At 36.4% G+C, this 26936-nt stretch overlaps 1 protein-coding gene across 1 annotated transcript; it reads right to left on the bottom strand.

Annotated features, from left to right (window-relative positions):
- Nucleotides 1-5583: 5583 nt before the first annotated feature.
- On the bottom strand, nt 5584-10062 carry LOC133866784 (kinase-interacting family protein-like). Its single transcript, XM_062303419.1, has 3 exons — nt 9960-10062; nt 8958-9142; nt 5584-6618 (listed from the first exon to the last, which is right to left on the bottom strand). The coding sequence occupies exons 2-3, from the start codon at nt 9097-9099 to the stop codon at nt 5663-5665; spliced, it is 1098 nt and encodes a 365-aa protein (XP_062159403.1). The 5' UTR covers nt 9100-9142; nt 9960-10062; the 3' UTR covers nt 5584-5662.
- Between the last annotated feature and the right edge of the window lie 16874 nt (nt 10063-26936).

Here is a 26936-nt window from a genome sequence, read left to right on the forward strand (position 1 = left end):
ATCCCTACAGTATTCTGAATCTAATCCATGATATTGTGTCCATTAAAATCCAGTTACATTTGCAGAAAAACAAACTGGAGAGGCTTGTCGCTGTTGCTTCCCATTTGTATGTACAAAATACATATTTGTACATGTATGTATGTATGCGGGTAATCACCGTTTAAGTAATTCTGAACTTACCAAGAATGTCATCAACATGAAATTCTTTTTCCTGAGCACCGTTGGGGAATCAATGAAGTGTCTCCAGCCATTGCTATCTCCACGAATGACTCTTGTTCTTCTTGCATTAAGCATGATAATGGAGGGGGCCAGTAGAATGTGATTGTGCTGGAGTAATAGGAGGTTAGAGCTGTTCATTTTCCCATTTTCTGGTTAGATTTTATTCTGGAAACTCAATTGCCGACATTGCGATGATCTGTTTAGAGAGTTATGGAAAATGTAAAAAGTGTTATTTGCACTGCATCACTGATGTGATTGGGAGGCTCACAATTTCTGGTATGATCTGATTAGCTAAGCTAATCTTTTCAAATTATGTTAGGCTTGTTATAATTAGTATGTATATCTATACTAGAACAGTGTTTTAGTCTAATTTAATATATTATGCGCATGGCATGATGAGGTATTTATCTATTATTCAATCATCTAGACAGAATTGAGGCTTCTTTTATTGATGCAAACAATTAGATAAGCGGGTGTTCCGTTGTTTTGGTTTTGGTTGAAGAATTTTTGTGTAGTCAGTGAGCTCTGGTTTTAGTGGCATTTCCTTCCCTTACAAGGAGGGGAGGGAGGATAATATGGTGAGTTTAAGACTTACCGGGTGGGTGTAGTTTACCAATAAAAGAAAAGATATAATTTTTACCAATAATAAATTGCTTCTCAAGTTTCATTTTAGGGGATTTTTATGTAGCCAAGCCGAGATGTTTGTCTCCAAAGCTTCAGAAATTGAGTTGATGGACTTGGAAGGTTCGGGGATGACAGCATTGTGCACTAGATTGTTCTTGGAAAACCAAATATGGTCCATAGTGACCGCAGCAAATAATTGAAATCTAAGAACTTTCTGTCTAGGGATAGCAATTAAATTATTTGGCTTGTTAATGGCAATCATGAAAGGGTTGATTGCTGAATTTAAGTAGAAGATGAATTTAGTCCTTACACTTTCAATTTGAACAATTTACTCCCTAAATATGCTGGTCGTCCTTCATGATTGATGCTTGCTAACTTAAGGAAAAATAGTTGGAATGAAAAATGACAAAATTTGGAAAGTCTTAAGGAAGAATTAGACAGTGTCTTAAAAAGTAGGGATTACAAGAACTAGACACTGAATAAAAGACTAAATAAATATTTAAATATAAAGCAATGAAGACATCATAGTATTTTTTTAACTACTCCAAAATAAAATTAAGGATGGTTATTGGATTATTTACCAATTAGTCTAGTTTGATAGACCCTATATTTTATGTTTCTTTGATGGGAGGTAAAATCGAATTCCATTGTAGAGCCTTATGCAATGTGAAAAAGATGCATGTACGGTTGTTCAATTTTATCTTGTTTTTCGTATTATTATTCTTTATTTTATTTCTTCTCTTTGATTTATCTTCGAGATAGAAAAACCATTTATTATGTTCTATAATCAAGGTAATGATCCATCAAGTCCCTTGTATAGGGTTCCAAACCTATGCAACGATTGTGCTAAATTCACTGGCCAGCACAACAGGTCACCCTAAAGTGAAGATCAGTTTGTATTGTCTTAAAAATACAAGGTTTAGAAAGAGATAATATGTTTTCTTTAATAGAAAGATACTTGGTTGAGTTTGGTAAAACCTTTAAATGGTGTTTTTCGCTTTTTGGTTGTAATGTGATATAAATGTGAAAGTAGCTTTTGAGTATTTTGTGAGTGTTTTGAGTTGTTTGTCAATACTTTTGTTTTTTTGTTGCTAAAAAGTGAAACTGTGTTAAAAAGTCCAAACAAGCCTAGGTGGGTTTTTAGATTACTCTCTATCTATTTAAAGTTTTTAAAATTTTTGAAGAGTTTTTCAAATTTTAATAAAGATTTTTTTTTTTTTCAATTTTTAAATAACTTTACGAATTTTAAAAGAGTTTTTCAAATTTGAAAGAAGCCCTATCTATCTATTTAAACTCTTTCAAATTGTAAAACAGATATATTTTTTGTTTCTTCAAATTTTAAATAATGGTCTTTCAAGAACCCTAGCCCCATTTTTATATAACTATCTTATACTTCTAAAAACTCAGAAAAAAAAAAAATTCCCTCCAAACTTTGAGCCAACCACTTAAAAGAGAAAAATACGGTTCTTTCTTGAGAAATAAAAACCCTAGTGCCTCCTTTCTCCCAAGCAAAAAGTTGGGTTTTCCTTTCCCAAATCACAAAACAAATTGCATAGAAAGATTTTACATCATCTCAATATAAAATTCACATAATTTTCTCTTCAAATCAGTGAAGAGAAATTGAAGAAAAGTATATATGCAAATCAACCAAGTTTGAAAGAAAACCGTTTCCAAGGGAATTAGGGTTTTGACCACTAGGTCTCATTAAAGGGAAGTGAGATTTGAAATTTTTGTTGTGGTTAACGAAGAACTTTGGGATGTTTCCTTAAGGTTTATGTCATATAATCTGACGATTATATGCTGCCCGATATAATGTCATTGAGGGACCAATGTTCTCCCTCATCTTGCACTAGGTAGTTGATAGCTCAACGGCTTGTGACGAAATGTATTGCCATGTTTTGGTTGTCCTTCTTGCTTTGGTAAGTTGCCCAATATAACCTGATTTGGGGTTCACGACCATGTGGTAGTCAATTGCCCAATATAATCTGATAATCTGGGGTACATGACCATATGTTGGCCAATTGCCCAATATAATCTAATCAAGGGTACATCATAAATTAGCCAATTGCCCAATATAATTTGATCTAGAGTACATGAACATACGTTGGTTAATCGTTCAATATAATGTCGTTGAGGGACCCGTAGTCTCCCTCATCTCGCATTGGGTAGCTGATAACTCAATAGCTTGTCACAGAATTTATTGCCTTATTCTGGCTGTCCATCTTGCTCTGATTAGTTACTCAATATAACTTAATATAGAGTACATTATAATATGTTGGTCAATTGTCTAATATAATCTAAAATGTAGTACATGACCCTAGCACATTGCTTGATGTAACCTAGTATGGGGTAAATGACTCTATTCTGGTCAATTGCCTAATATAATCTAATCTGGGGTACATGATCATATGATGGCCAATTACCCTATATAATCTGATCTGAGACACATGAAAATGGGCCAGCAAATAAAAATCTCTGTCTTGATGCTACCAATGTTTGTCTGCTGTCATGCTCGCACTTACATTGGTATGGTTTTGACTTCTTCAAGGAAGAAGATGACTTTGATGCAAGATCATGCAGTAGCAAAGCACTGGCAGAGGGCACAAGAACATTGAAACTTTGATTTGGCCCCTTTTTTGGATGAAGTTCCTCTTAGGCCAAAAGTTTTAAAATGAGTTAATGATGGACTCTCTGGACGTTCGTCTGTGTATGCTGACCATGTAAGCTCTTCCTTGTACTTGAGTCTTAATAAGTTATTTATCATAAGTTCTGACCAATTACCATATGGTTGTCAAATGAAGGATGCCTTGGGCCTCTTGAGGTTATGAACGAGTCATGGGTTGGAGCTCGACTTTGACCCACACTCTGTTATGGGCCATGAGCCCAATAAAATATAATAATTGTTGATGGAGATCTTGTGAGCTCTTTTTAATGAAACTTTTGCCCCATAATCATGATTCAATTTGAGTTTGTCTCTAAGATTATGTCATGTGAACTGAATAAATAATAATAATAATAATAATAATAAAATCAGCCCTCAACAAAGTTTTAGGATGCTTAGTTAATATGCCATCTTATATTTAAAAACACAAAATTTTTATAAACTGAAATCTTAGGTGGTTTGCCATATGTAAGGTTTTGGAAGAGATTGCATTGTATTAGGCTAGATATGGAATATCCCATCTTGTGCTTGAAACACACCTGGATTGGATTAAATATGAAGTATACACTATTACTTGGACAAGAATAGAGTTTTCCTGAATTTTCTTGCCAGCAATGGAGCCTCAAGATTAGCCCCTCAAATCACACATCTCCTCTTCTCGGACGACTTTTGTTCATTTTTGGGCAAAGGCCTTATAGGCCAAATACTTGAGAAATTCTTCTTTCATCCATGCCCCCACACCATATAATGCATCCTACGTTTGGAAAAGTATCCTTCAACCAAACAATAGACATCATCAAACAATTAAGGTCTTTGCTTTCAGATTAGAGATGGTTGTTTTGTCTCTATTTGGAATGAAACCTACGAACATCTCTTCATCACATGTCTTTTTGCTAGAGTAGTATGGCGAATGTCCCCTTGGCCTTTGGACATTTTAAGCTTTTCTGGCCTTGACATTATTGATTGGATAAAAATTATAATCTTTAAACATTGTAGTTGAATCCACACACCACTTCTAACTTTTTGCTGCAGTCTCTTTTGATCTCATTTGGATGGCCTGAAACAACAAAATTCACAAAGACTCCATTCCCGACCCATTGACCCTTTCTAAACAAATCAAATCTACCAGCATATATCACCTAAAAGTTAACTTTGACACCTCCATTCGCACCTTTTACTCTGCTTCTGCTGCCATAGGCACAAACTCTGAAGGGTCCATTATTTTTGGCCACTGTGTTCCCCTTGTGATCCCACTGTGGGAGAAGCTCTTGCAGCCCTCCATGCAAAGTAAAGTTTACCCAAGAATTAAACTGTCAGCATCTACTCCTTGAGGGAAACTCTTTTAGCTGTTGTACTTGGTCTCCAAAAACCATTTCACTGCCAATTGGAGAAATGCCCCCATTATTTCTGGGGTAGTGATTGGGGGGAGGCCATTGACTGGCTCCCTCCCCCTTTATATTAAAAAATCATCTTTTAATCTAAAAGAAGGAATAAAATAATATCAAAAACAAAAAGTGAATTAAAAGTGGGTTTTTTAATATAAAGGGTGGGAGGGAGCCGGTCAATGGCCTCCTCCCAATCACTACCCTTATTTCTGATACTCTTAGTCTTCTTAACTCCCTTGTCAATTGGACTGCCACCAAGATCGATAAGAATACGAATCATCGTACTCACAATATAGCTCATTGGGCCACTACCACCAGCTCTTTTGGCAACTTTCCTTCATATATAATTTATTTTTTTCTTTCAAAATTATAAATTTGTGGTTGATTACTTTTTTACAAGCACAAGTGGACGTAAGGGAGCATTGAATAAAGATCTATGATAATTACCTGTTTGCATTCGGCCAGATAAGTCCTATACCAAGTTTTTCACATAATCTGCCTACATTACTAACAATTCAGATAAATAATTGCATTCCAACGTATGATGGTGAACTCAAGTGGTTGGCATTTGGCTATAACCACAGCATTGACCATTGAAATGACAAAGAACAATCTTTAGAATATATATATATATATATATATATATATATATATATATATATATATATATATATAGCCAAAACTAATTATAACTAAACAAAAAGTAAAAATAATATAAATATCTCCCAAATGCTAGTCTAGTCTAGTAGTAGTTTGGGTATAAGACAAAATATCATGAAGTGCAACCTCGGCTAAGCCCACACGGAAACAAATCCATGGTCATCACCCTTTCCCACCATCCATCTCCCCTCTTCCCACCACCACCCTGCCCATTCCGACCATTACTAGCCTTCTTCTTCAACCTCCGACCGAGCTTCTCCATTTTAAAGCAACCATGCAAGGCAACGTCATCATCACCATTCTTCTTCTTCTCTTCTTCAAAACGTTGGTCTCCTCTCACAAGCTGCTCAGAGTACTCCTTGTTCCTCTTCTCCAACCCATAAATCTGCCCCTGGAGATCCTCGATCTTACGGTTGAGCATGTACACCCTATGATCCTCCCTCATCTTCAGCACACATCTTGCCAGCTCACTCGCCTTCCTCTTCATGAACATCGACTCCGACGCCAACCCTTTGTTCTCTTCCACCAACGCCGTCACTCTGTACCCCAGCTTTGCGTTGTCGTTTAATAGTATGAGCCTCTCGGACTCCAGCACCTCCAGCAAACTCTTCTGCAACCCTATCTTTCTCGACGATTCGCTGTAGTGCCGCTCCATGACGGTGGTTTCATGCACCAGTATATCGTACTCAACGTTCTTGATCACCAGGTCAGCAACAATATCATCGCCAACCAGTACAGTGCCATTGTAGGCAACCATTGTTTGAGGTTGCTGGTAAGAGAGGGAGCTGTCGGCGTCCGAATCAATCTGGTATTCCTGTTCACAGTAATCATGATCGACGGCAGAGAATTGGGATGAGTGTCTGCGATGATGATGTTGATGATGTTGTTTGGCCAATGTTTGAATGTAACGGTCAGATAAGGTGATGTAGCCATTGTAGAGGTCTTGGAGCAGGGCCAGAAGGTGAGGTCGTTTTTGATAGTAAGATTGGGCGCGTTCCCCGAAGGTGTCGCTAGTGTGGTCGTCTTCACCGATCTTTATTGCCATTGTCTTCATCCTTTCGTCCAAATCTATGACAACAATTACCAAAATTAATTTGAAATTTTAACTATATTAAAATTTTAATTAAATGAACAAATTTGCTCCGCTTAAACTTTTGAGATAAGTGATAATTTAATATGGTATCAGAGCAAAGTTGAATTCACTCTTATTTCAATAAAAATATTTCACGTATTGGATATCACCTAATAAAAGGGAGTTTGAACCCACACGTAAGGGAGAGTTATATTATTGATTAAATAAATAAATTTACCTCTTCATATCAACTTAAACTTTTAGAATAAGTAGTAATTTAACATATTATAATTGTGAAAAGGAAAAATGATAGTGCTTAGCATACATGAAACAATTTTTGATAAAGTCTACGTACTCCCCTCAAACTACTACCCAATTGACAATGTCCCTTCTAAACTTTCAATTTAGACAATATCCACCCAAACTACTAAAAATTGTCAATATTCTCCCAATGAAAAAATTATCTTTCATAAAATAAAAATATGGAATAACTTTACAAAAGGGTATTGAATTATACGGCGTTTTGAAATAAAGGTACTAAACTAACAAATGTCTTAAACTAAGGTATTTTCTCATTGTCTTGCTTAAGAGTATTATGTTAGGTTTTACCAATAAATAAGTAACCATATCAAGGAGTATCATGAATTTCCCACCAGTGTTATGCCCTAGACTTCGTCACAAAGAGCTAATTTGAGATATAATTTTTTTAAAAAAAAATTGGGTGAAAGAAATTATTTCAATTCAGTATAGAAAATTCTTTTAACTGGAGTTACCAGCGAAAATAGAGAGGTTCATGACATTTGAAAATAATTTGAATTTTTTTTTTTTTTTTTTTTTTTTAAAAGTACATCTGAAACTATTACAAAGAAAAAATAAAAGAACAAAAGCAGGAGGGTTGGGCAACCCAAATTTAAAACTAAGAATGAAAGTACGCGGGGGCAATGCTTCCGAAGATGCGGGCCATTTGGCTACGACATCTGTGAGGTCAGCGTCATGGAGCCCAACAGCAACGTCCATATATATATATATATATAAATTTAATTTGATTTAATTTCAAATTTTTCTTAAGAAATAGATTGAAATTAAATCCAGGGAAAAAAACTGCAACATAAAAAATAAATAAATAAGGAAAAAAAAAATTTATGTACACCGACATTATGAACATGCATAGCTATGCTTGGTTGTCGAGAAAGACAGAAATTACATTAGGCCAACTGGTCAAATGAGTGCACGTATACCGAAGACAGAGTTTAAGTGTCATGTACGTTAAAATACAGAATTAGGTGTGATTTATTTTTCTTATTAAGTATTTACCTAAATGTGTGATTGTAATCAAATTTATATGATGAATTTTTTATTTTTTATTTTTGTATTTTCTCCCCTTATCCTTATTTTTTCTATAAATAAATCTATAACAAAAATAAATTAAGTCAATAAAACCAATAGGACACTTCTTGAATGGTAGAAGTAGGCCTGTAGAAATTTTAATTTTTTTTTTTTTGGAAAGAGTACTAATGTAAAATGAAGTAAATGTAATTTTGAGTATTTTGTAAGCATTTTTTTGCAAATATTTTTGTTTTAAAAAAGAAAAATAAAAGTTAATGAAATTTTGAGTATTTTGTAAACATATATATTTTAGAAATACTAGACATTTCAATTTTTTTTTTTTTTTTTCAAATAATGTGTCACAATTCTCAAAATAATAAATCACGTAAAATTGTAATATATTTAGAAATTAACTTTTTTTAAAAAAAAATTATGATGTAGAGCTTTCCTTTTTTTTCTTTAAAGTGTTTGTTAATGTTGTTGTTTTAAGATAAGAAAAGAAAAGAGAGGTAAAAGTTTTTATCAAAGAAAGCTCTGTCTGACAGCTTCTTTTTAAATTTTTTTTATTTTTAGCATTTTATCCCAAAAAAAATAAAATAAAAAATTTATTAAAATTTTTAGAAAAAGGTACAAGCAGCATAGAAAAGAACGCTAAAACGAATGGTCGCTCTCAGATACTGCAACAAGGAAATTGATTGGGTTGGGATATTTGTTTGTTGGTTTTACACGTTACCTTTCACGTATTCAGGGTTTCAAATTTCAAACAAACTACTACGGATCTGACGCATTCAAACAACATACGGCGCGGAAAGGTCGCTGTCCTACTCCCTATGCTACCCTCTATATGTATACCTGACACAACGCGCGCAAACAAGGCGCGTGTTACATGAGAATGGCATTGGCCGTCGATTTAAGATTTGTCTTTTGAAAATCATCCTACCCGTACGTACCTTCTGAGGGGCTCAAAAGATAAAATAATAAAAGCAATAGGGTTTGGAGGGGTCCGTACCAGCAAGGGTGGACACGAGCCAGGGAGGCTTGGAGCTGCTGTTGCTGAAGCTGAAGCTGAAGCTTCTTCTTTTTGGTGTTGGAGGCCATTGATTTTGACTCTCGGCAGAAGAAGCATACGACCCTGCTTTCTCAGATGTCATCTCAACCCTTCGACAACCCAATTAAATGCTGCCACCACACCACCTGTACACACAATAATAATACTCATATTTATTATGTTATATATTTATATTTTCGTTTGAATTACTTTTTAAGCCCCTTTTTTTCATTTACATTTTAGCAAATTCAAAAAAAAAATCAAAAGCTTTAGCAAGAGTTCATCACATAAAATACTTCAAATTATTTTTAACCATAAACAAAAACTTGAATTGCTTAATAATTTGAAAATAATATTAGATAAAAGAAAACTTCAACAAACACGGCCTTAAAACTAGCCCTGCCAGTCCAACAGTACCACCGAAATTGCATTTAAAGAGGAGACCGAACAATATCTACTCCCAATCCTTGTTCTGAGAATAGAAGCGGAAAAATCAGAGAAGGGGACATAAAAACGCAGATCTCGAGGACATTTAATGACCACATAAAATCAGAAAAGAAAACAAAAAGAAATACAACAAATTAAAGATGAATGTATTATTATTATATATCATTTGACGAACATTCACGGCGCTGTAACACTAATTACTCAAATTATTTTTCTCAAGTTTTCTGGTTAATCAGAAAACGACTAGCAGAATCGAAACGCTGAGAAACCATTGTTTCGGACTGCGTTTGAAACTACGATGAAACTTCATAAACATATAATATAATTATCCGGAGCTAACTTTTCTTTTTCAATACATTTTTTCAGCACCAGATGGGAGGGATATTCCAAACAAAGTCGAATTTTACACCGACACAGAGAATTCCCGAGAAGAAGAACTACTAGGCATCGGCGGCATAAGGCTACGAGAGAGAGAGAGAGAGAGAGAGAGAGAGAGAGAGAGAGAGAGAGAGTTACCGGAGAGTAGGACAAAATGTGAAAGGCCTGAAAGAGCTGAAACCTTGGCAGGGTGGTGTAGAGCAATAGGCAACGTACTGGAAGAGAGATGCGGAGATTTTACAAGCATGGAATAAAAAGGAGTGGTAAGATATATATATATATATATTACAGAGAGAAATAGTTCTGTAGGCTCTGTAGTGTGATTGTCAAAGCATGACATCATCGGCCATGACTTTAATTTGAGATTGACCAGTCGAAGACAAACACCTGGTTTGTCAGAATCTTAATTCCATTTTTGTATTTGATTTTCAAATATGCCTTTACCCAGTATTTAAATAATTAACATCAATTAATAAAAGTATTATATTTATAATATATTAAACTCGCGTCTTAAATTTGGTCAATTTGAAATCTAAAGTCTAAAAGGAAAAATCTATAAAAAGTGATTTTGAAATATTTTTCCTAAAAATGCCCATCAAGATACAGTAATCCTTATGAAATTGTTTAATTCCTTTCGAGATAAGCAATTGAAATTTTACCATATCAATAGTTACTGCATTTGAGATTTTAGGGGCTAACAATTTATTTGTTTGATGAGATAAATGTAGCTTTGGTTAGGTAAAAGTGAATTATTTGGGCCATGTGATTGCCAATGGGAGCAGTAGTTGATTTCGATAAAATTGCTCTAATGCTATAGGGATTTGTTTGTTGCACAATTTATTTATACAACTCCTACACAATTCAAGACATTATCCACATGAGTCCTACTAATGTGTCTTGAATTACGTAAGAATTGTGTAAATAGGTTGTTCGAAAATCATTTTCCAATGCTATAATGGTCTAAGGATCCCTCAAAGCTCTATTTGGTTTCCTTGGGCTTACTGGCTACCATCATAAATTTACAAGTATAGTTCCATAGCCTGACATTGACAGAACTCTTAAAAAAAAAGACGGGTTTTTGTGGAATGATGCGGCTGAACGGGCATTCACCACCCTTAAAAAGGCAATGGCAGAAGCTCCAATGTTGGCTTTATCAAATTTCTCCCAATGCTTTATGGTTGAATGTGATGCATCTAGTATGGGTATTAGCACCATTTTGATGCAAACCAATAGGCTCATAGCCTATTTCAATCAAGCTTTTCATGATAAAATCTCGAATTGTTAACTTATAAGGAAGAAATGCTTGCTTTGGTTGTTGCTGTGTAGAAATTGCAGCCTTTTTTACTGGGATAAATTTATAGTCAAAATGGACCACCATAGCTTGAAGTATTTGTGTACCCAAACTATTGCTACCGAGGCCCAACAAAAGGAGTTTATCAAACAATGTGATGTGTGTCAACACATTAAACTTAGCCATTCCAAACCGGCAGGCCTTCTAAAACCCCTTCCCGCGCCCTTGCAAATTTGGGAAGTCATTTCAATGGATTTTATTAAGGGTCTATCGAATTCCCAATTAAAGTTTGCTATTTTCATAGTGGTTGACCGATTCTCCAAATATGGGCATTTTACAGCAATCAAACACCCAAACATAGTATCACAAATTGCACAAGTCTTTTTTGCTTTTTTTTTTTTTTTTTTTTGTGGCTCCCTAGGAGTGATTTTACCTTTAAAGAGCTCAAAAGGTTTTTACTTTGTCAACAAAATCTTGTTGTGTTGGTGTGATTGCTTTATGCTTTCTTGAGTGGTGTGATATATTTTGTGCTACATATTTTACTGCACAATTTTTAATTGTGAGCATTGGGGTCTAAATTCCGTGTCTCACTTTTCTTAAACCATTCTTCTTTCGAACTCATTTTCGTTAAACACATGTAACATATCATGAGAACATAACTTTCATAATCGTATTTCAAAATACACAAGGCTCATAATCATTAACAAAATCGTATACATTTTTTGCAGTAAAATACTCAAGTGCAGGGTCAATAAGTTTATACTTACTACTTGGGCTTAATATGTGTTTTGCACCTTTATCCACGTGCTCAAACTTGTCAGTTGTACATTTATTCTAAATATCAGACTTTAATCATCAAAATGATTCCTTTAATTGTTATAAGATGTTTTGATCGAACAAAATCCAGTTTCATTCGATCAAAGTTCTAGAAACCCTAGTTTGTACGTTTTGTCCTATTTTCGTTCAATCGAACCTTACTACTAGATTACTTTTACATGATTTTTTGCACTAATCTCATTTTATTTTTACCAATATATTTTCCTAACTCATACAATCTTAATAAACTGTTTGCATACATTATACATATGTTTATAGTATTAAAAATCTCGTTATTATAACTAACCCATATATTGCCATTATTTACATTTCCTTTAAAATTCTAACAATAATTCGTTGTTATGATGATTATCCAGCACACCACACAAATCTAACATGTCTATATTTCAATATAATCTCCATATGTTAAACCTAACCTCCATTATTCTCCATATGTTCTTCACATTCTAAAAAATAGTCTAACATGTTAATATCACAATCTACAAATTTATTTGGCCATTATAACAACTATATTATACGGAGTTTTAGTCTTAAGATGCTCTCCCTTAGAGTAACACTTCTAGAATCATGTCTGAAAGTCCTCCGTATAACACACCCTCACCAAAATACTCAAGCTTCTCACTTAAGACTAAAAAAAATCGTCCAAAAAGCCTCTTTGTGTCTTTTGGAATGAACCAGAACGATCTGTTTTGTTCTTTAAATAGACATTTTTGCATAATTACTGTTCATTTCATTCGATCGAATTTATTTTTGATCAATTGAATTTGGCATTAATTTTTGTCAGAAAAAGTCATGTCCCACTTATCCCCACATGTCAAGTGACATGTGGAGATATTATTTTTGTTTTTATCAAATCTACATTAAATGTTGCCAGGCGACGTTTCATCCCTACCTAACTCCACATGTTGACTGACACGTGGATATGCTATTTTTGTTTGATTGAAATTATTTTTCGTTCGATTGAATTTGTATTAAATTATGTCTAGAGACATCTCCTACCCACCTAACCCTGCACATTGACTGACACGTAGAGATGTTATTTTTGTTCGATAGAAATTATTTTGGACCAAACAAAATTTGTGTTTGTTTGATTCATCGTATGTGATTGTTCAATTCCATCATAGGTTTCTCTTTTAGCTGACATATGGATATTCTTCGTTCTTTCGATCGAATTTATTTTTGTTCGATCGAACTTTGTGTTTGTTTGATTTTTTGAATGTTTCTTCCCTATCTGACACATGTCATATTTAATTTTTAAGATCAAACTTACTTACGTTCAAATGAATTTTCCTTTGCTTCAAATTTTTAAAGTTTACGTAGCTAACTGTAAATCGGTCATAACTTTTACTATGGTCGTCAAAATTGTGCATATGAATCCAATTCGAAATGATCTTTTCGACAGGCACGTCATGATCATCAAGCTATGCTAGGTGAGCACACTTTCAAGCTCAAAAGCTATCTTTTTAATCCTCAAAACATTCATTTTCTTCCATTCTCTATCTCATTTTGACCTTAATGGGTATTTTATGCATTTTGTTATTTCCTTAATAAATAAAATGTGCATTTTATTTCATGGGCGTTACATTGTTTGTAAAATTAGCCGCTAAGGCTTACTTCGTAACATTTCGTTCCAATGTTTGCAATTTTTCTCATGATTAGTTGGGCTTAACCCAGTACTCCTAACTCTATTCCACAAGTAACCACTTCCTAACCCCTTATCTCTTCTCTCTCTCTCTCTCTCTCTCTCTCTCTCTCTCTCTATATATATATATATATATATATATATATATGTTTTTGATAGGTTTGATCGATCAAACCATTTTGTTTTAAGTTCGATCGTTCGACACCTCATTTTGATAAATCGAAACACACTGTCTCACGTCTTCCATGCACGAAAACACACAAAACCCTAATTTTTTTCCACACTTATATCACACTTCTCTAAACTATCCAAACATCACTTTAAAACATTGTTCACAACTCAAAAAATCTTTCTTTTTTCTCTAAACTTCGCTACACAATCTCAACAATATCATTAACAATTACAAACCTCAACACAATAATCACTACCTCAACACAAAACAACAAAACAACCACATTGTACTTTGTAACTCTCATGCAACATCCTCCTCCAGCAAACTTTACAACACAAGGCCAGACCAACATCTATATTTCAATAAACACTTACAAAACACTCACTAAACAATCCAAGCAAAACAACACAAAACCCTATTATACCAAACAAAATTTAGAGAGGGACTTACCTTTGAAGCTTTTCCTCCTCCTTAACTCCTCGTCTTAAAGCCCCCTCTCAAGCCCACCCCCCCTCCTCTCTCTCTCTCTCTCTCTCTCTCTCTCTCTCTCTCTCTCTCTCTCTCTCTCTCTCTCTCTCTCTGGTTTGGCTTCAATACAACAAGAAAAGAGGGATAAAGAATAAAATAAGGTCTTCCCCCCCTCCCCCCTCCTTAATAGTTTTCGTTTTATAGTGGCTTCAATTGCATGTTTTAAAATGGGTTGATCCATCAAACTGTATCTGGATCGATCAAAACGTGGTAGCCCACATTAAATTGGATGTCGAATCTCACCTATTCGCACACGTGAAACTCTCTTCGATCAATCATAGTGTGCTTCGTTCAATCGAAGTATGACAGACTCGTCTGATACGAGTCACTTCTCATCTACCCACCCATTTGATACATCTCTCTGATTTGCCAGAGCATCTGTTCTCATATAAACCTTAGATCTATCTTTCATCTTGAATTTGAAAGTTGGAAGCATCATTTCCCATATATGTCCAAGAAAAGCATTTTAAAAGAAGAAATATACCAAGGAGAAAAATGGTTTTCTTGATATCATTTTTTAAAAAAATTGAGTATTTTATTATGTAAAATTTCTTAAAGTCTAATAATTGATTTCAAATTAAATAGCTAAGATTGACTTTTTATATCAATATTTATTCTTTAAAAATATGATAAATATTGAAAAAAAAAATATTACGTGCAAAGTTTTAGATTAATAAAAACATGGCTTTAGAAAAGAATAGAATTTATTGATTTTGCAAACCAACATTGTTTTAGACTTCAAGGTAATTATAATCAAAATGATGCCATTTTTAGACTTGTTTTCTAAAAAGGTCAAGTCAGGTTGAAAAAAGTTAGAAGTTTAAAACACTTTTTGACTAAAAATCTAACTTATGTTAGAAAACTTAACCCAATTTCAATCTCACCTCTACCTGTCGTTGGAAGCCGACTCATACAGTTCAGAACTCTGATGGAAGCATGTCAACTATCATAAATTCAAATTATGGCACAACGCTAAATGATAAATAGTGAGTTACAAGCCGATGTTTGGGAACGGGTTTTTGGGCCGTGGATGGGTAGAGAAGCTGGATCAGTCTTCCTAGGTTTACCTATGGTGACTGAAATGTGTAACACATTAGGATAATTCTAGGTACCGTGGGCCTCCTAAGAACAAACGTGAGTTTGGTAATATAATTCTTCAATACTTTTATTCATCAAGCAACCAGTTAAATAAACTTACAATATCAAAGATAAAAAATGAATATAACTATGGAGATATGTATGAAGAATCTCCTACAAACTTCTATTACTATCCCAACACTAAGAATAAGCATTATCCTTTATTCCCCAATTCTAGCTAAACTCTAATAGATGAATAACAATCCAATAATAAATAAATAACACTCCACGACTGATGGTGTTTATTCCCAATAGGACTTTTCTTCAACTTACCCCTTCCTTGGCTTGGTACATAACACTCCATCCCCTATTGGTTTGCCTTTGTCCTCAGGGGTAAGGTTTGCAAAACGGCAAGCAAGCTCCTCATGGGACTCCCATGTTACATCTGGAGGAGACTTATCGTGCCAATGGGTAAGTAATTCAATTTGACCATGACGCACACGGCTGTCCATAACTACGCATGCTTGAGGCAGTAAGAGTTGAAGGTCCTCTTCAATGGCTGGTAACATGGGTGAGATGGTAGACCCGACACCCAAATTTTTTTTTTTTTTTTTGTTTAACAATGAAACATGGAAGACGTTATGAATTTTAGTGTCTTTGGGAAGCTCCAACTGATAAGCAACAGAGCCAATTTTTCCAAATTGTGAAATGGACCAAAGAAACGAGGAGCAAGTTTAGGATGAAGTCGACAAACCACGGTGTGTTGCTAATACCGTTGCAGCCTTAAATAAAACCATTCATCCGGTTGAAAATGATTCTCCTCATGGCTCTTGTCATAGACTTGCTTCATGCGATTTTGAGCTTGGAGCAAGTGCGCATGCACCACCTTTACACTACAAAAATGCATGTAAATAGTCACGTGCAGTTTGACACGTGTACAGTGTCGTACACGTGTCAAACAGTTAGACACGTGCATTTTGACACGCGTGTCAGATGTGCAAGTCATTAACTGCACAATTTGACACGTGTATTGAGATATACGTGTCAAATTTGACACGTGTATTTCAAATACACGTGTCAAACAGTTTGAAACGAGTATTTTAAATATTCGTGTCAAACCGGTTTGACACGTGTATCTCAATACACGTGTCACACCGGTTTGACACGTGTATTGTGATACACGTGTCAAACTGACAGACACGTGTATCACAATACACGTGTCAAACCGGTTATTTTTTTAAAAAAAAATTCCAAATTGAATTTTTCATTTAAATAAATTTTTAATAAATTAAAAATACGATTAAATAATTAAATAAAAAATTCAATTTGGAATTTTTTTTCAATTTAATTTTGTTATTGGTTATTTAAAATTATTTGGTTTAATAAATTTTCGTTATTTCAAATTTTATTATTTCCGACCACAAATAACGCAATATTGATTTTACCCAAAAACAGCACAAAATCATATTACACAAACCAATAATTAATAACGTATTCGTTAACTACGCAAATATTTACAAATAAAAATTAATTACACAAAATATCTACAAATCTGAAGGGCGTCCTTGCGAATCACGAGGTACCGTCCCAGGCGTGTTTTCGCCAACCGGCGATTGCTGCGCAAGGAATGGTGTAGCGGGCGAAGGTGTAGCGACAGTGGAGTGCTGGCTCAGCCGTCGTCCAACAGGCGACAACGTACCAACCGTTGTCGAATTACCTGCAAATAATATAGACAATTAAAGTATATTATATTACTTGAAAAATTAAAGGGGTAATTAAAACAAATTGAAATTAATTTTGTCCTATACACAATATAAATCATACCTGCAGATACACTACTAACAGACGACGTACTACCTACGTGTGCAGGTGAAGACTGAGTACCAAGACATGGTGCTGATGCTCCCATGGAGGACATGAAGACCTCAAACTGTCGCATGCGCTGCTCCATGGCGTCGAACTACTGCATGCGCTGCTCCAACAGGTCATTCCTCACTCGCTCAGCCCGTAGCTCCGCTTGGATTTCTTCCATCTTCCGAGCGTGTTCGGCCCAATCCCGAGACGTGCCCTGAGATGGTCCCCCCCTGTGACCGAGGCCTATATGAGAAACATGTCCCCCGAACAGGTGTGACATTCGGCCCAACCTGCCGAACCCTCCCTGCATACTCAAGCCTCTCAACCGCCTGTTCGTAAGCGTCGTTCGGTGCCCAACGCAACGTGTCTACGGAGACGCTTTGCGTGGCGGCTGGATCACTGGATAAACTCTGCGTCATCCTCTCCTGTACGTCGTCAACATGAAAAACTCATATATTGAATAATGACATATCACACATAATTTAAAAATATTAGTAAATTAAATCAGTAGCATACGCATAGGACCCGTGTACGTTCGTTCACGTAAGTGCCGTCCTTCCTTGTGTGGGTCTTCACGAACGACGCGACGCGAGTGGGGGGCGTGCCAGATGTACATGTCTGTCGTCATGCAGTTGACATATATAACAAACAGATAGCGATAAAAATAGTATAAAGAAAAAAAAAACAATTAGTAACAAATATTAAAAATATAAACATATATTTTTTCATATCTTCTCGTGATTAAATCTGGCATAACTTTTAGATCCCGTACAATGGGGAAGGTCATTCTGCTCCCGCAGCCTCTTCATCCGTTTAGAGGTTGCCTACGCATTGAACATGAAAATAAAAATGTAAGCATTGACACACTTAAATTAAAACTAAAATTAAATGAACTGTTATTAAAAAACTACAACATTTTTTTGGCCTACATACCCTTTTATGCTCAGTGCACCAATCTCTCAGCAGGAACTCTACATCTGCTGCGTCATACTGCGCAAAAAAATTGTCCGGCATTCTCGCACGGATACTCTCGGGCGTGTCACCGTCTCCAACACATAGTTTGGTTTTGAACCTCGACTTCCACGAGCGGTGCTTACGACCAATATCATTCCACTCCTCCTGTTGTGTCCTGCGCGCGTCTACTGATACAGGTAGATAGAACTCCTCCTGCACATTCAATCAAAGCATTATAGGTTTAAAAACTTCAAGAAAAACATTAATCTCAAGTTTAATTCAAATAAATAATTAAATTATATTCATAAACATACCATTAGCACGTCCCACATTGCCTGCTTAATCTGCTTATTTACCCTCGCCCCTTCATCCCGCATATGTATGTAGGACCCACTCCTGATCAGCTTGCCCTCAGCCTGCCGAAAACGATTGCAGGCTCGTCCTACAGGTTGTATAGCAGCATTGTACTGCAATACAACCTTCTTCCCCCTCGGGAGCACCCAGTTTCTCTCTGGGTCCTTAATCACCTCATAATATATGGTTCCGTCTGGGTTGTACCCTAATGAAAAAAAATATTCAACATTTAATCGGTTAACATTAAAAAACATATATATATAAACAAATTGTAATCAAATAGTTATTTTTTTTCCAAACAAAAAAATTTTTTTTGGTAACATAATATGAGTTTTAAGGATGTCTAAATATGTACTTACCCATCAACCGAATCTGCTCAATCTCTATGTGCTGGGTCGCTGGGTCACCTGCAACCTCCTCACCAACCCCTCCGGCTGGTGGAGGCTGCTGATCATCATCTGAATCCATATCCTGGGGGCTACCGGGGGCCAACTGATCGGTACCCAACATCGCAACGTCCTCCTCATGGGTACTCTGGCTCCCCCCCACATCTGGCATCTGACTTTCACCGGAAAGTGGCACCTGGCTCTCACCAAATAAAGGCATCTGGCTTTCTACATGCCTCGGGCCCTGACTCGCCCCCGATGCTGGCATCTGTCTCGCCCCCAAAATCTGGCCCTGCATCGCCGCCTGTGCTGGTATCTGTCCCAACCCCACAGCCGGCATCTGCATCTCCCCGGTCTGTGACAGTGGAAATCTACCATCCTGCGTCTCACTATCAGGGTTACACGTCGACGGTACACTATACGTATACAGAAAGTACGGCGCATAACCCTGTGGCCCCATCCCCTCTCGCACCCACCATCGATAGGCGTTACCCGGTTGGGTGAATCCTATCTGAGATAATGTCGGCAGCTCCGACAATGGAGAGCTTCAAGGTCCAGCTGTGCTGGTCTGCCCGTGATCTGACGTGGGCACGGCCACTGTACCCGTCTGGGTGGTGTGACCATGCCGCAATATATAATGCCGTCGAATCAGTGGGCGTGGTCATGGGGGGAACGGGTGGGCGAGGTGCCCGATATGCATAAGAGGGGGTCTCTGGTCCATCAATACCTGCGAACAAATGTAGACAAATTAATTAGAATATGTTTTTTTAATATATTTTTAATGAATATGCAAATTATACAACGAAATTTATGCAAATAATAAAAATTTGTTTTGAGTTCAAGTGAATTGTACAAACAATATATATATATCAGTCAAGTGTATTGAGTTCAAGCTAATTATACTCACAACAAATACATCAATCATTGTATCACGGGAGCTTCAATCGGATCAATGTTGGGCCTATCGTACTCGAATTCATCATTCGTATCGGGTAGGTCATCAGTGGCTAGTACGAGCGGTACGCACTCATGGTAGGTTGTACCATCCTCATTACTCCCATCCCCCTGGCCAACGTCGTACACGTTGCGCGGTTTGGTCCTAACCGCACAAACCCAATTTGGGTTCCTTCCATCTTCTACGTAGAATACTTGATCCACCTGAGATGTAAGCACGTACGGCTCGTCCTGAACCAGGTCTCCCCTGTGGACGAGGTGATTGAAGTTGACAAACACTAGGCCATACTCGTCTATTGTGAATCCTTTGTCCATCGTGGGGTCTGCCCAATTGCACTTAAATAGGACGTACGTAGTCCTGTCATAGTACTCGACCTCAACTATATCGGTTAACTGCCCGTAGTACGTTTCGCCTTCAACGGTAGGAACACATACGCCGCTGTTCTGAGTCCTCCTTCCCACATCATGGGCAAGCGTGCGAAACAATTTTCCATTTACCACGTACCTGTTGTACTTGATCGCTGTCTTCTTTAGCCCTCTACAACGCATAACCAAGTTGTGGCCCAATTCCTCCCTACGTTGATCGTCCAGGCCATCAACGTATGTTATAATTACAAATATTAAACATCACATTGGGTAATTATATTGAACCTGCATAAATTTATCCAATTTCAAAATTACAACTATTTCCTTACATATGCACGGTACCATTCGCAGAACTGCTCATGATGTTGTGCTTCAATAAGAGCCTCCGTAATGCGACCTCTAGTGCATGATCGCCTAAGCGCGTCTTTGTGCATCCTACATTCAACGTATACAATTATGTAATAATTGTTATTAATACTTTTATTTATTCAAATTCGGTTAAATATAAGAACACTACTTACGTCCGCAAATTGTGAAACTCTTCAGAGTTGAACACAATATAACGATGAATCTGGTGCATTATCAACCGGTTCAGGGTAACACGCGTGCCCGCCCCCTTGGATCCATCAGGATTTCTCTGAGGTCTGTTGTGGAATGTTGGTGCGTTATTCAGATACCTTGAACAGAACGTTACCAGCTCGGTCGCTATGTACCCCTCCGCAATGCACCCCTCAGGAGCCGCTTTATTGCGCACATTAGACTTGAAATTCCCAAGACTCCTGGTGTACACACATACACGACAATTTAATTGTCGTCAATTAGGGTTACAATTAAATCGAAATATATATATACATATTACGCCAAATTTTACCTCTCTGCCGGGTACATCCATCTATACTGCACGGGTCCGCCGAGTCTACACTCGCGTACAAGATGCACGACCAAGTGGACCATGCTGGTAAAAAATCCTGGAGGGAATATCTGTTCTAGCTTGCACAAAGTGATACAGACGTCACCCTGCAGTCGGTCCATATCTTCTTGTGATAGCTTAGTTGAACATATGCCTCTAAAAAATGCAGAAATCTCCACAAGAGGTCTAACAACTTTATCTGGCAATGACTTACGCGGTGCAATTGGGAGAAGCTGTTGCATCAGTATGTGGCTATCATGGCTCTTCAAGCCGGAAATTGTACGGTCCTTGAGCCGAATACATCGTGAAATGTTCGAGGCGTATCCGTCCGGGACCCTCACATTTCGAAGAACCTTCAGAAAATTTTCTTTATCCTCTCTAGACATGGTGTGACAGGCAGCGGGAATATACGTTTTACCATTTGCGGCCGTGAACGGATGCAACTTAGGTCTCAACCCCATTTCCTGCAAGTCCAGCCGAGCTGCCAAGTTGTCATTCGTTTTCCCTTTTATATCCAAAATAGTGCCAAGTATATTGTCCATGACATTTTTCTCTATGTACATAACATCAAGATTGTGCCTAAGCAAATTGTCTTTCCAATACGGCAATCTGAAAAAGATACTTTTCTTCTTCCATATAATATCGGAACTCCCTGCACCCTTCTTCCGCTTCTTCCGTTTCTTCTTCTTACCCGCGATCTCATCCCCAAACGCAACTCCGTCCAACTGTCGGAGGACCTCGTCTCCGCATGGCACAATCGGCGCGCTGTCAAATTCTTCAGTACCGTCAAATGTTCTCCTGTTCAGCCGCCACAGATGTTCAGACGGCAAGTATCTCTTGTGCCCCATATAGCAAAATTTACATCTGTTCTTTAAGCGTATAGAACTTGTCGATTGCATACAGGAAGGGCATGCCTTCGCACCCCTGTTAGGCCAACCAGATAAATCTGCATACGCTGGCAAGTCGTTTATTGTCCACATCAACTGGGATCGCATAATAAAATTTTCCTTCTTTGAAGCATCGAATGTTCGTACCCCTACATTCCACAGTTCCAGCAACTCATCAATCAATGGCTGAAGGTAAACATCAATATCCATACCTGGTGAGCTCGGTCCAGGGATAACCAGGGACAGGATGAAGGACGACTGTTTCATGCACATCCAAGGTGGCAAATTGTACGGCACAAGCATTACGGGCCATGTGCTGTGGGATGTCCTCATGTTCCCAAATGGATTAAATCCATCTGCTGTCAAACCAAGCCGGACGTTCCTACTCTCTGCCATAAAATCTGGATGTAAAATGTCAAACGATCTCCATGCCTCACCGTCGACCGAGTGCCTCAATACGCCATCCCTAGTGCAGCCTTCTGCATGCCATCTCATATGGGGCGCAGTATGCTCAGACATGAATAACCTCTGTAACCGTGGGATGAGTGGAAACCACCTCAAGATCTTCACCGGGCGTTTTTTCCTCGTTGATATGACCTCACCATCCTCATCTATATGTGTATCAGCCCTCCACTTAGATTCTCCACATACGGTACATGAATCTAATTCTTTATTGTCTTTCCAGAATAACATACAGTCATTACGGCATGCCGGAATCTTCTCATACCCCAGACCCATGCTACTTAGGAACTTTTTCGCCTCATACGTGTTATCTGGCAATGCCTCATCGCAAGGAGGCAACAGCTGTTGATAAATTCGAGAATGTCTGAAAATATCTTGTTACTAATACCTCCAACGCACTTTAAATTGTACATGTGTACAATAGCACTCAATTTATTATGCTTAGTACCAGGGTGAAGTGGCTTCTCGGCAGTCTTTAACAACTCTTGGTACTTCAATGCGTCCCCACAAGAGGTATCTTCGTCAACTTGTTGCGGATCCGTCATGACGGCTTCAGCAACATCGTGCACGCCGAAGGCGTCACGCAACATGGCGTGCATGTCATCATCCTGTTCCACGGCCACACCCTCATGTTCTGTGACTTCACCATGTTCAGTGCTACAGGCAGCGGTATCTGTGCCACTGTGATAACTCGAACACTGACCAGAAATAGCGGACCCAGTCGTAGTCTCACCGTGCATATACCACAAATTGTATCCCGGATTCATCCCCCTACCTCCAGTCAGGTGGGCAAGAACGTAATCTGGAGTGTGACGTTGGTTATTTCGACAATACTTGCATGGGCAGTAAATTTTGCCATCGATCGCCGTACAGTTACTAACGGCAAATGCCACAAACGCCCTACACCCGTCGTTATACCGTGTCGTACCCCTAGGTGCTGACATCCAAGACTTGTCCATATTTCTCTGTATAGGGTTAAGAGACCGAGACAAATCATACGTCTTACAGTATAAACTTGTAAAAAAATTGCGCATGTCACGCAACATGGGGTGTACGACCTTTTTTCCCTTTTAAAGGGTTTAGGGTTAGGGTTTAGGGTTTTAGTTTTTTTTTTAGAAAGTGTAAGAATTTGTTTTTTTTTTTATTTTTTTTTTATTTTTAAAGGGTTTAGGGTTTGTTAGGGTTTAGGGTATTTTTTTTAGAAAGTGTAGGATTTTTTTTTTTCTTAAGGGTTTAGGATTAGGGTTTAGGGTTTAGGGTTCTAGTTTTTTAGGGTTTAGGGTTTAAGGTTGGGGTTTTAGTTTTTAGTGTTAGGGTATTTTTTTTTAGAAAGTGTAGGATTTTTTATTTTTAAGGGTTTAGGGTTTAGGGTTTAGAGTTTAGGGTTTGTTATGGTTTAGGGTTAGGGTATTTTTTTAGAAAGTGTAGGATTTTTTTTTTTTTTTTTTTTTTTTTTAAAGGATCTAGGATTAGGGTTTAGGGTTTAGGGTTTTAGTTTTTTAGGGTTTAGGGTTTAAGGTTAGGATTTTTGTTTTTAGTGTTAGGGTTTTTTTTTTAGAAAGTGTAGGATATTTTTTTAGGGTTTAGTGTTTAGGGTTTAAGGGTTTAGGGTTTAGGGTTTAGGGTTTAGGGTTAGGGTTTGTTAGGGTTTAGGGTTTAGGGTTAGGGGTTGTTAGGGTTTAGGGTTTAGGGTTTGTTAGGGTTTAGGGTTTAGGGTTTAGAGTTAGGGTATTTTTTTAGAAAGTGTAAGATTTTTTTTTTTTTGGGTAAAGTGTTTAGGGTTAGGGTTAGGGTTTTTTTTTTTTGAAAGTGTAGGATTTATTTATTTTTTTAATGGTTTCGGGTTAACGTTTATGGTTTTAGTTTTTTTTTTTTTTTTTTTTTTTTTTTTTTTTTTTTTTTTATAAGGGTTTAGGGTTTAGAGTTTGTCAGGGTTTAGGGTTTAGGGTTAGGGTTTTAATTTTTTCTTTTTTTTTTAGGGTTTAAGGTTTAGGAATTGTTAGGGTTTAGGGTTAGGGTTTTTTTTTTTAAGAAAGTGTAGAATTTTTTTTTTTTTTTTTTAAGGGTTTAGGGTTATGGTTTTTTTTTAGAAAGTGTTGGTGTTTTTTTTTTTTAGGGTTTGTGTTGGTTTTACGGTTATGAGATTTAAAGTTTAGGGTTACAGTTTAGGTATTTCTTAAAAAGTAGACGGTCAATTTAATTGTTTTTCTTCCATATTCAAACCAATGGTTTGTTTGTTTGTTTTTTTTTTTTTTTTTTTTTTTTTTTTTTTTTTTGTTTCCATTTATCATTTTCAAAAGTGTCATCGTTGGTATAAAACGCTAAACTAATATGCGATATTGTTTGATTTTTTTTCCACTAACAAAAAAAACTCATGAATTCGTAATAACACATTAAAATAAATATATATAAAACCTCTCAAATCAACATTTAAAACAAAAAAAATTAAAAACAATAAAAACACAACAACATAGTGTAAAAGTACAAAGCTTCATAAAAAAAAAATTTAATAAATAAAACCCTAAATGACACAAAAAATACAAAGGTGTACACAAAAGTTTCATAAAAAATGTACTAACCAAATATATATATATTAAAAAAAACACCAAAACCGAAATGCAGGAGTCCATTACAAAAAAGGCAAAAACAAAATTATATGTATAAAAATTCAGTAACATTGCAATAAAATAATAGAACAAATAAAAAATCATGAGAAGAAAAAATATGCAGAACATGGAAAAAAAATACTCGACCGGATATACATGTAGAAGAAAAAATTAAATACAAACAATAAGGGAAATTATACTCACTGCCAAATTGGGTCTATGGACAAAATATGCAGGTATATATCTGCATATTTGGAGGAACAAAATATACCAAAAAAATCGACGTTAGCAAAATATACCAAAATGATATATGTAGAAACCGGTATACAGAGAGAGCAAATGAGGGAAATACCGGAGCAAATTCACGCACGGCCGGAGAAGGAGCTGTCGGAGAGTAGTCCCGGTTGAGAGAGATAGAGAGAGAGAGAGAGAGAGAGAGAGAGAGAGAGAGAGAGAGAGAGAGAGAGAGAGAGAGAGAGAGAGAGCTAAGATAGATCCGGATCTGGTGTATATATATATCCGTAAGAGAGAGCGAGAGAGAGAGAGAGAGAGAGAGAGAGAGAGAGAGAGAGAGAGAGAGTCGGTGAGAGAGAGAGATGCTCGTGCGCCGACGGTCACCACGTCGGCCGGCTGAGCTCGACGTACGGGGGGAGAGAGAGAGAGAGAGTGTGAGAGAGAGAGAGAACGTATGAGAAATGGGTAGCTTCCAGAGCTATATAATATATATATATATATATATATATATATATATATATATATATATATATATATATATATATATATATATATATATATAAATTATTATATAAAATAATATAATAATTTAAAAAATCTAAAATTTGAATAAACGTGCGTTGGTGTTGGCCAAGTGGCGCACGGGAGAAGTCCCGCACGCCAGACCTGGAAAAACAATTGGACACGTGTACTCTGTACACGTGTCCAATTGGAGACGTGTATTTCAATACACGTCTCCAATTGTAGTTTTTTTTTTAATAAAAAAATATATTATAATTATATATAAAATAATATATGAATAAATATATATATAATTTATTCAAGTAAATACAAATACAAACCCATGCAGCCCTAAATGTATGTACCGTACATATAGCTAAACCCTAAGCGCTAAAACTAAACTGTAAACTATAAATTAAAACTCTAACACTAAGTATATATACTATATTAAACCCTAAATAAAAAATAAAAACTAAAACCTAACCATAAAATTAAACTCTAACCCTAAGTGCTAGACTATATATAGCTATAAACTATAATCCTGAGGGTACGTACTATATCTAGTCATAAACCCTAACCCTAATCCTCTATCCAAAAGTATATACTATATATATATATATATATATAGCTATAAAACTAAACCATAAGTAAATGTACTATATATATAGCTATAAATCATAATCCTAAGTATATGTACTATATATATCGGAACAATCTAATTTTGAACTGCTAATGATTTAATATATATATTTAAAAGTGTACAATAATAACACATGAAAAATATATTGACATTATTATTCATAAAATGTAAAATCAATTAAATTATAACCCATAGCTTTAAGTATATATATTATATATACCTATAAACCCTAAAACCCTAACCCTAAGTGTATATACTATATATAGCGATAAACCCTAACCCTAAGTACGTGTACTATATACATAGCTATAAATCATAATCCTAAGTATATGTACTATATATATCGGAACAATCTAATTTTGAACTGCTCACCCTAACCCTAAGTACGTGTACTATATACATAGCTATAAATCATAATCCTAAGTATATGTACTATATATATCGGAACAATCTAATTTTG

Source organism: Alnus glutinosa, chromosome 4 (assembly GCF_958979055.1).
Source record: "Alnus glutinosa chromosome 4, dhAlnGlut1.1, whole genome shotgun sequence".
NCBI lineage: Eukaryota > Viridiplantae > Streptophyta > Magnoliopsida > Fagales > Betulaceae > Alnus > Alnus glutinosa.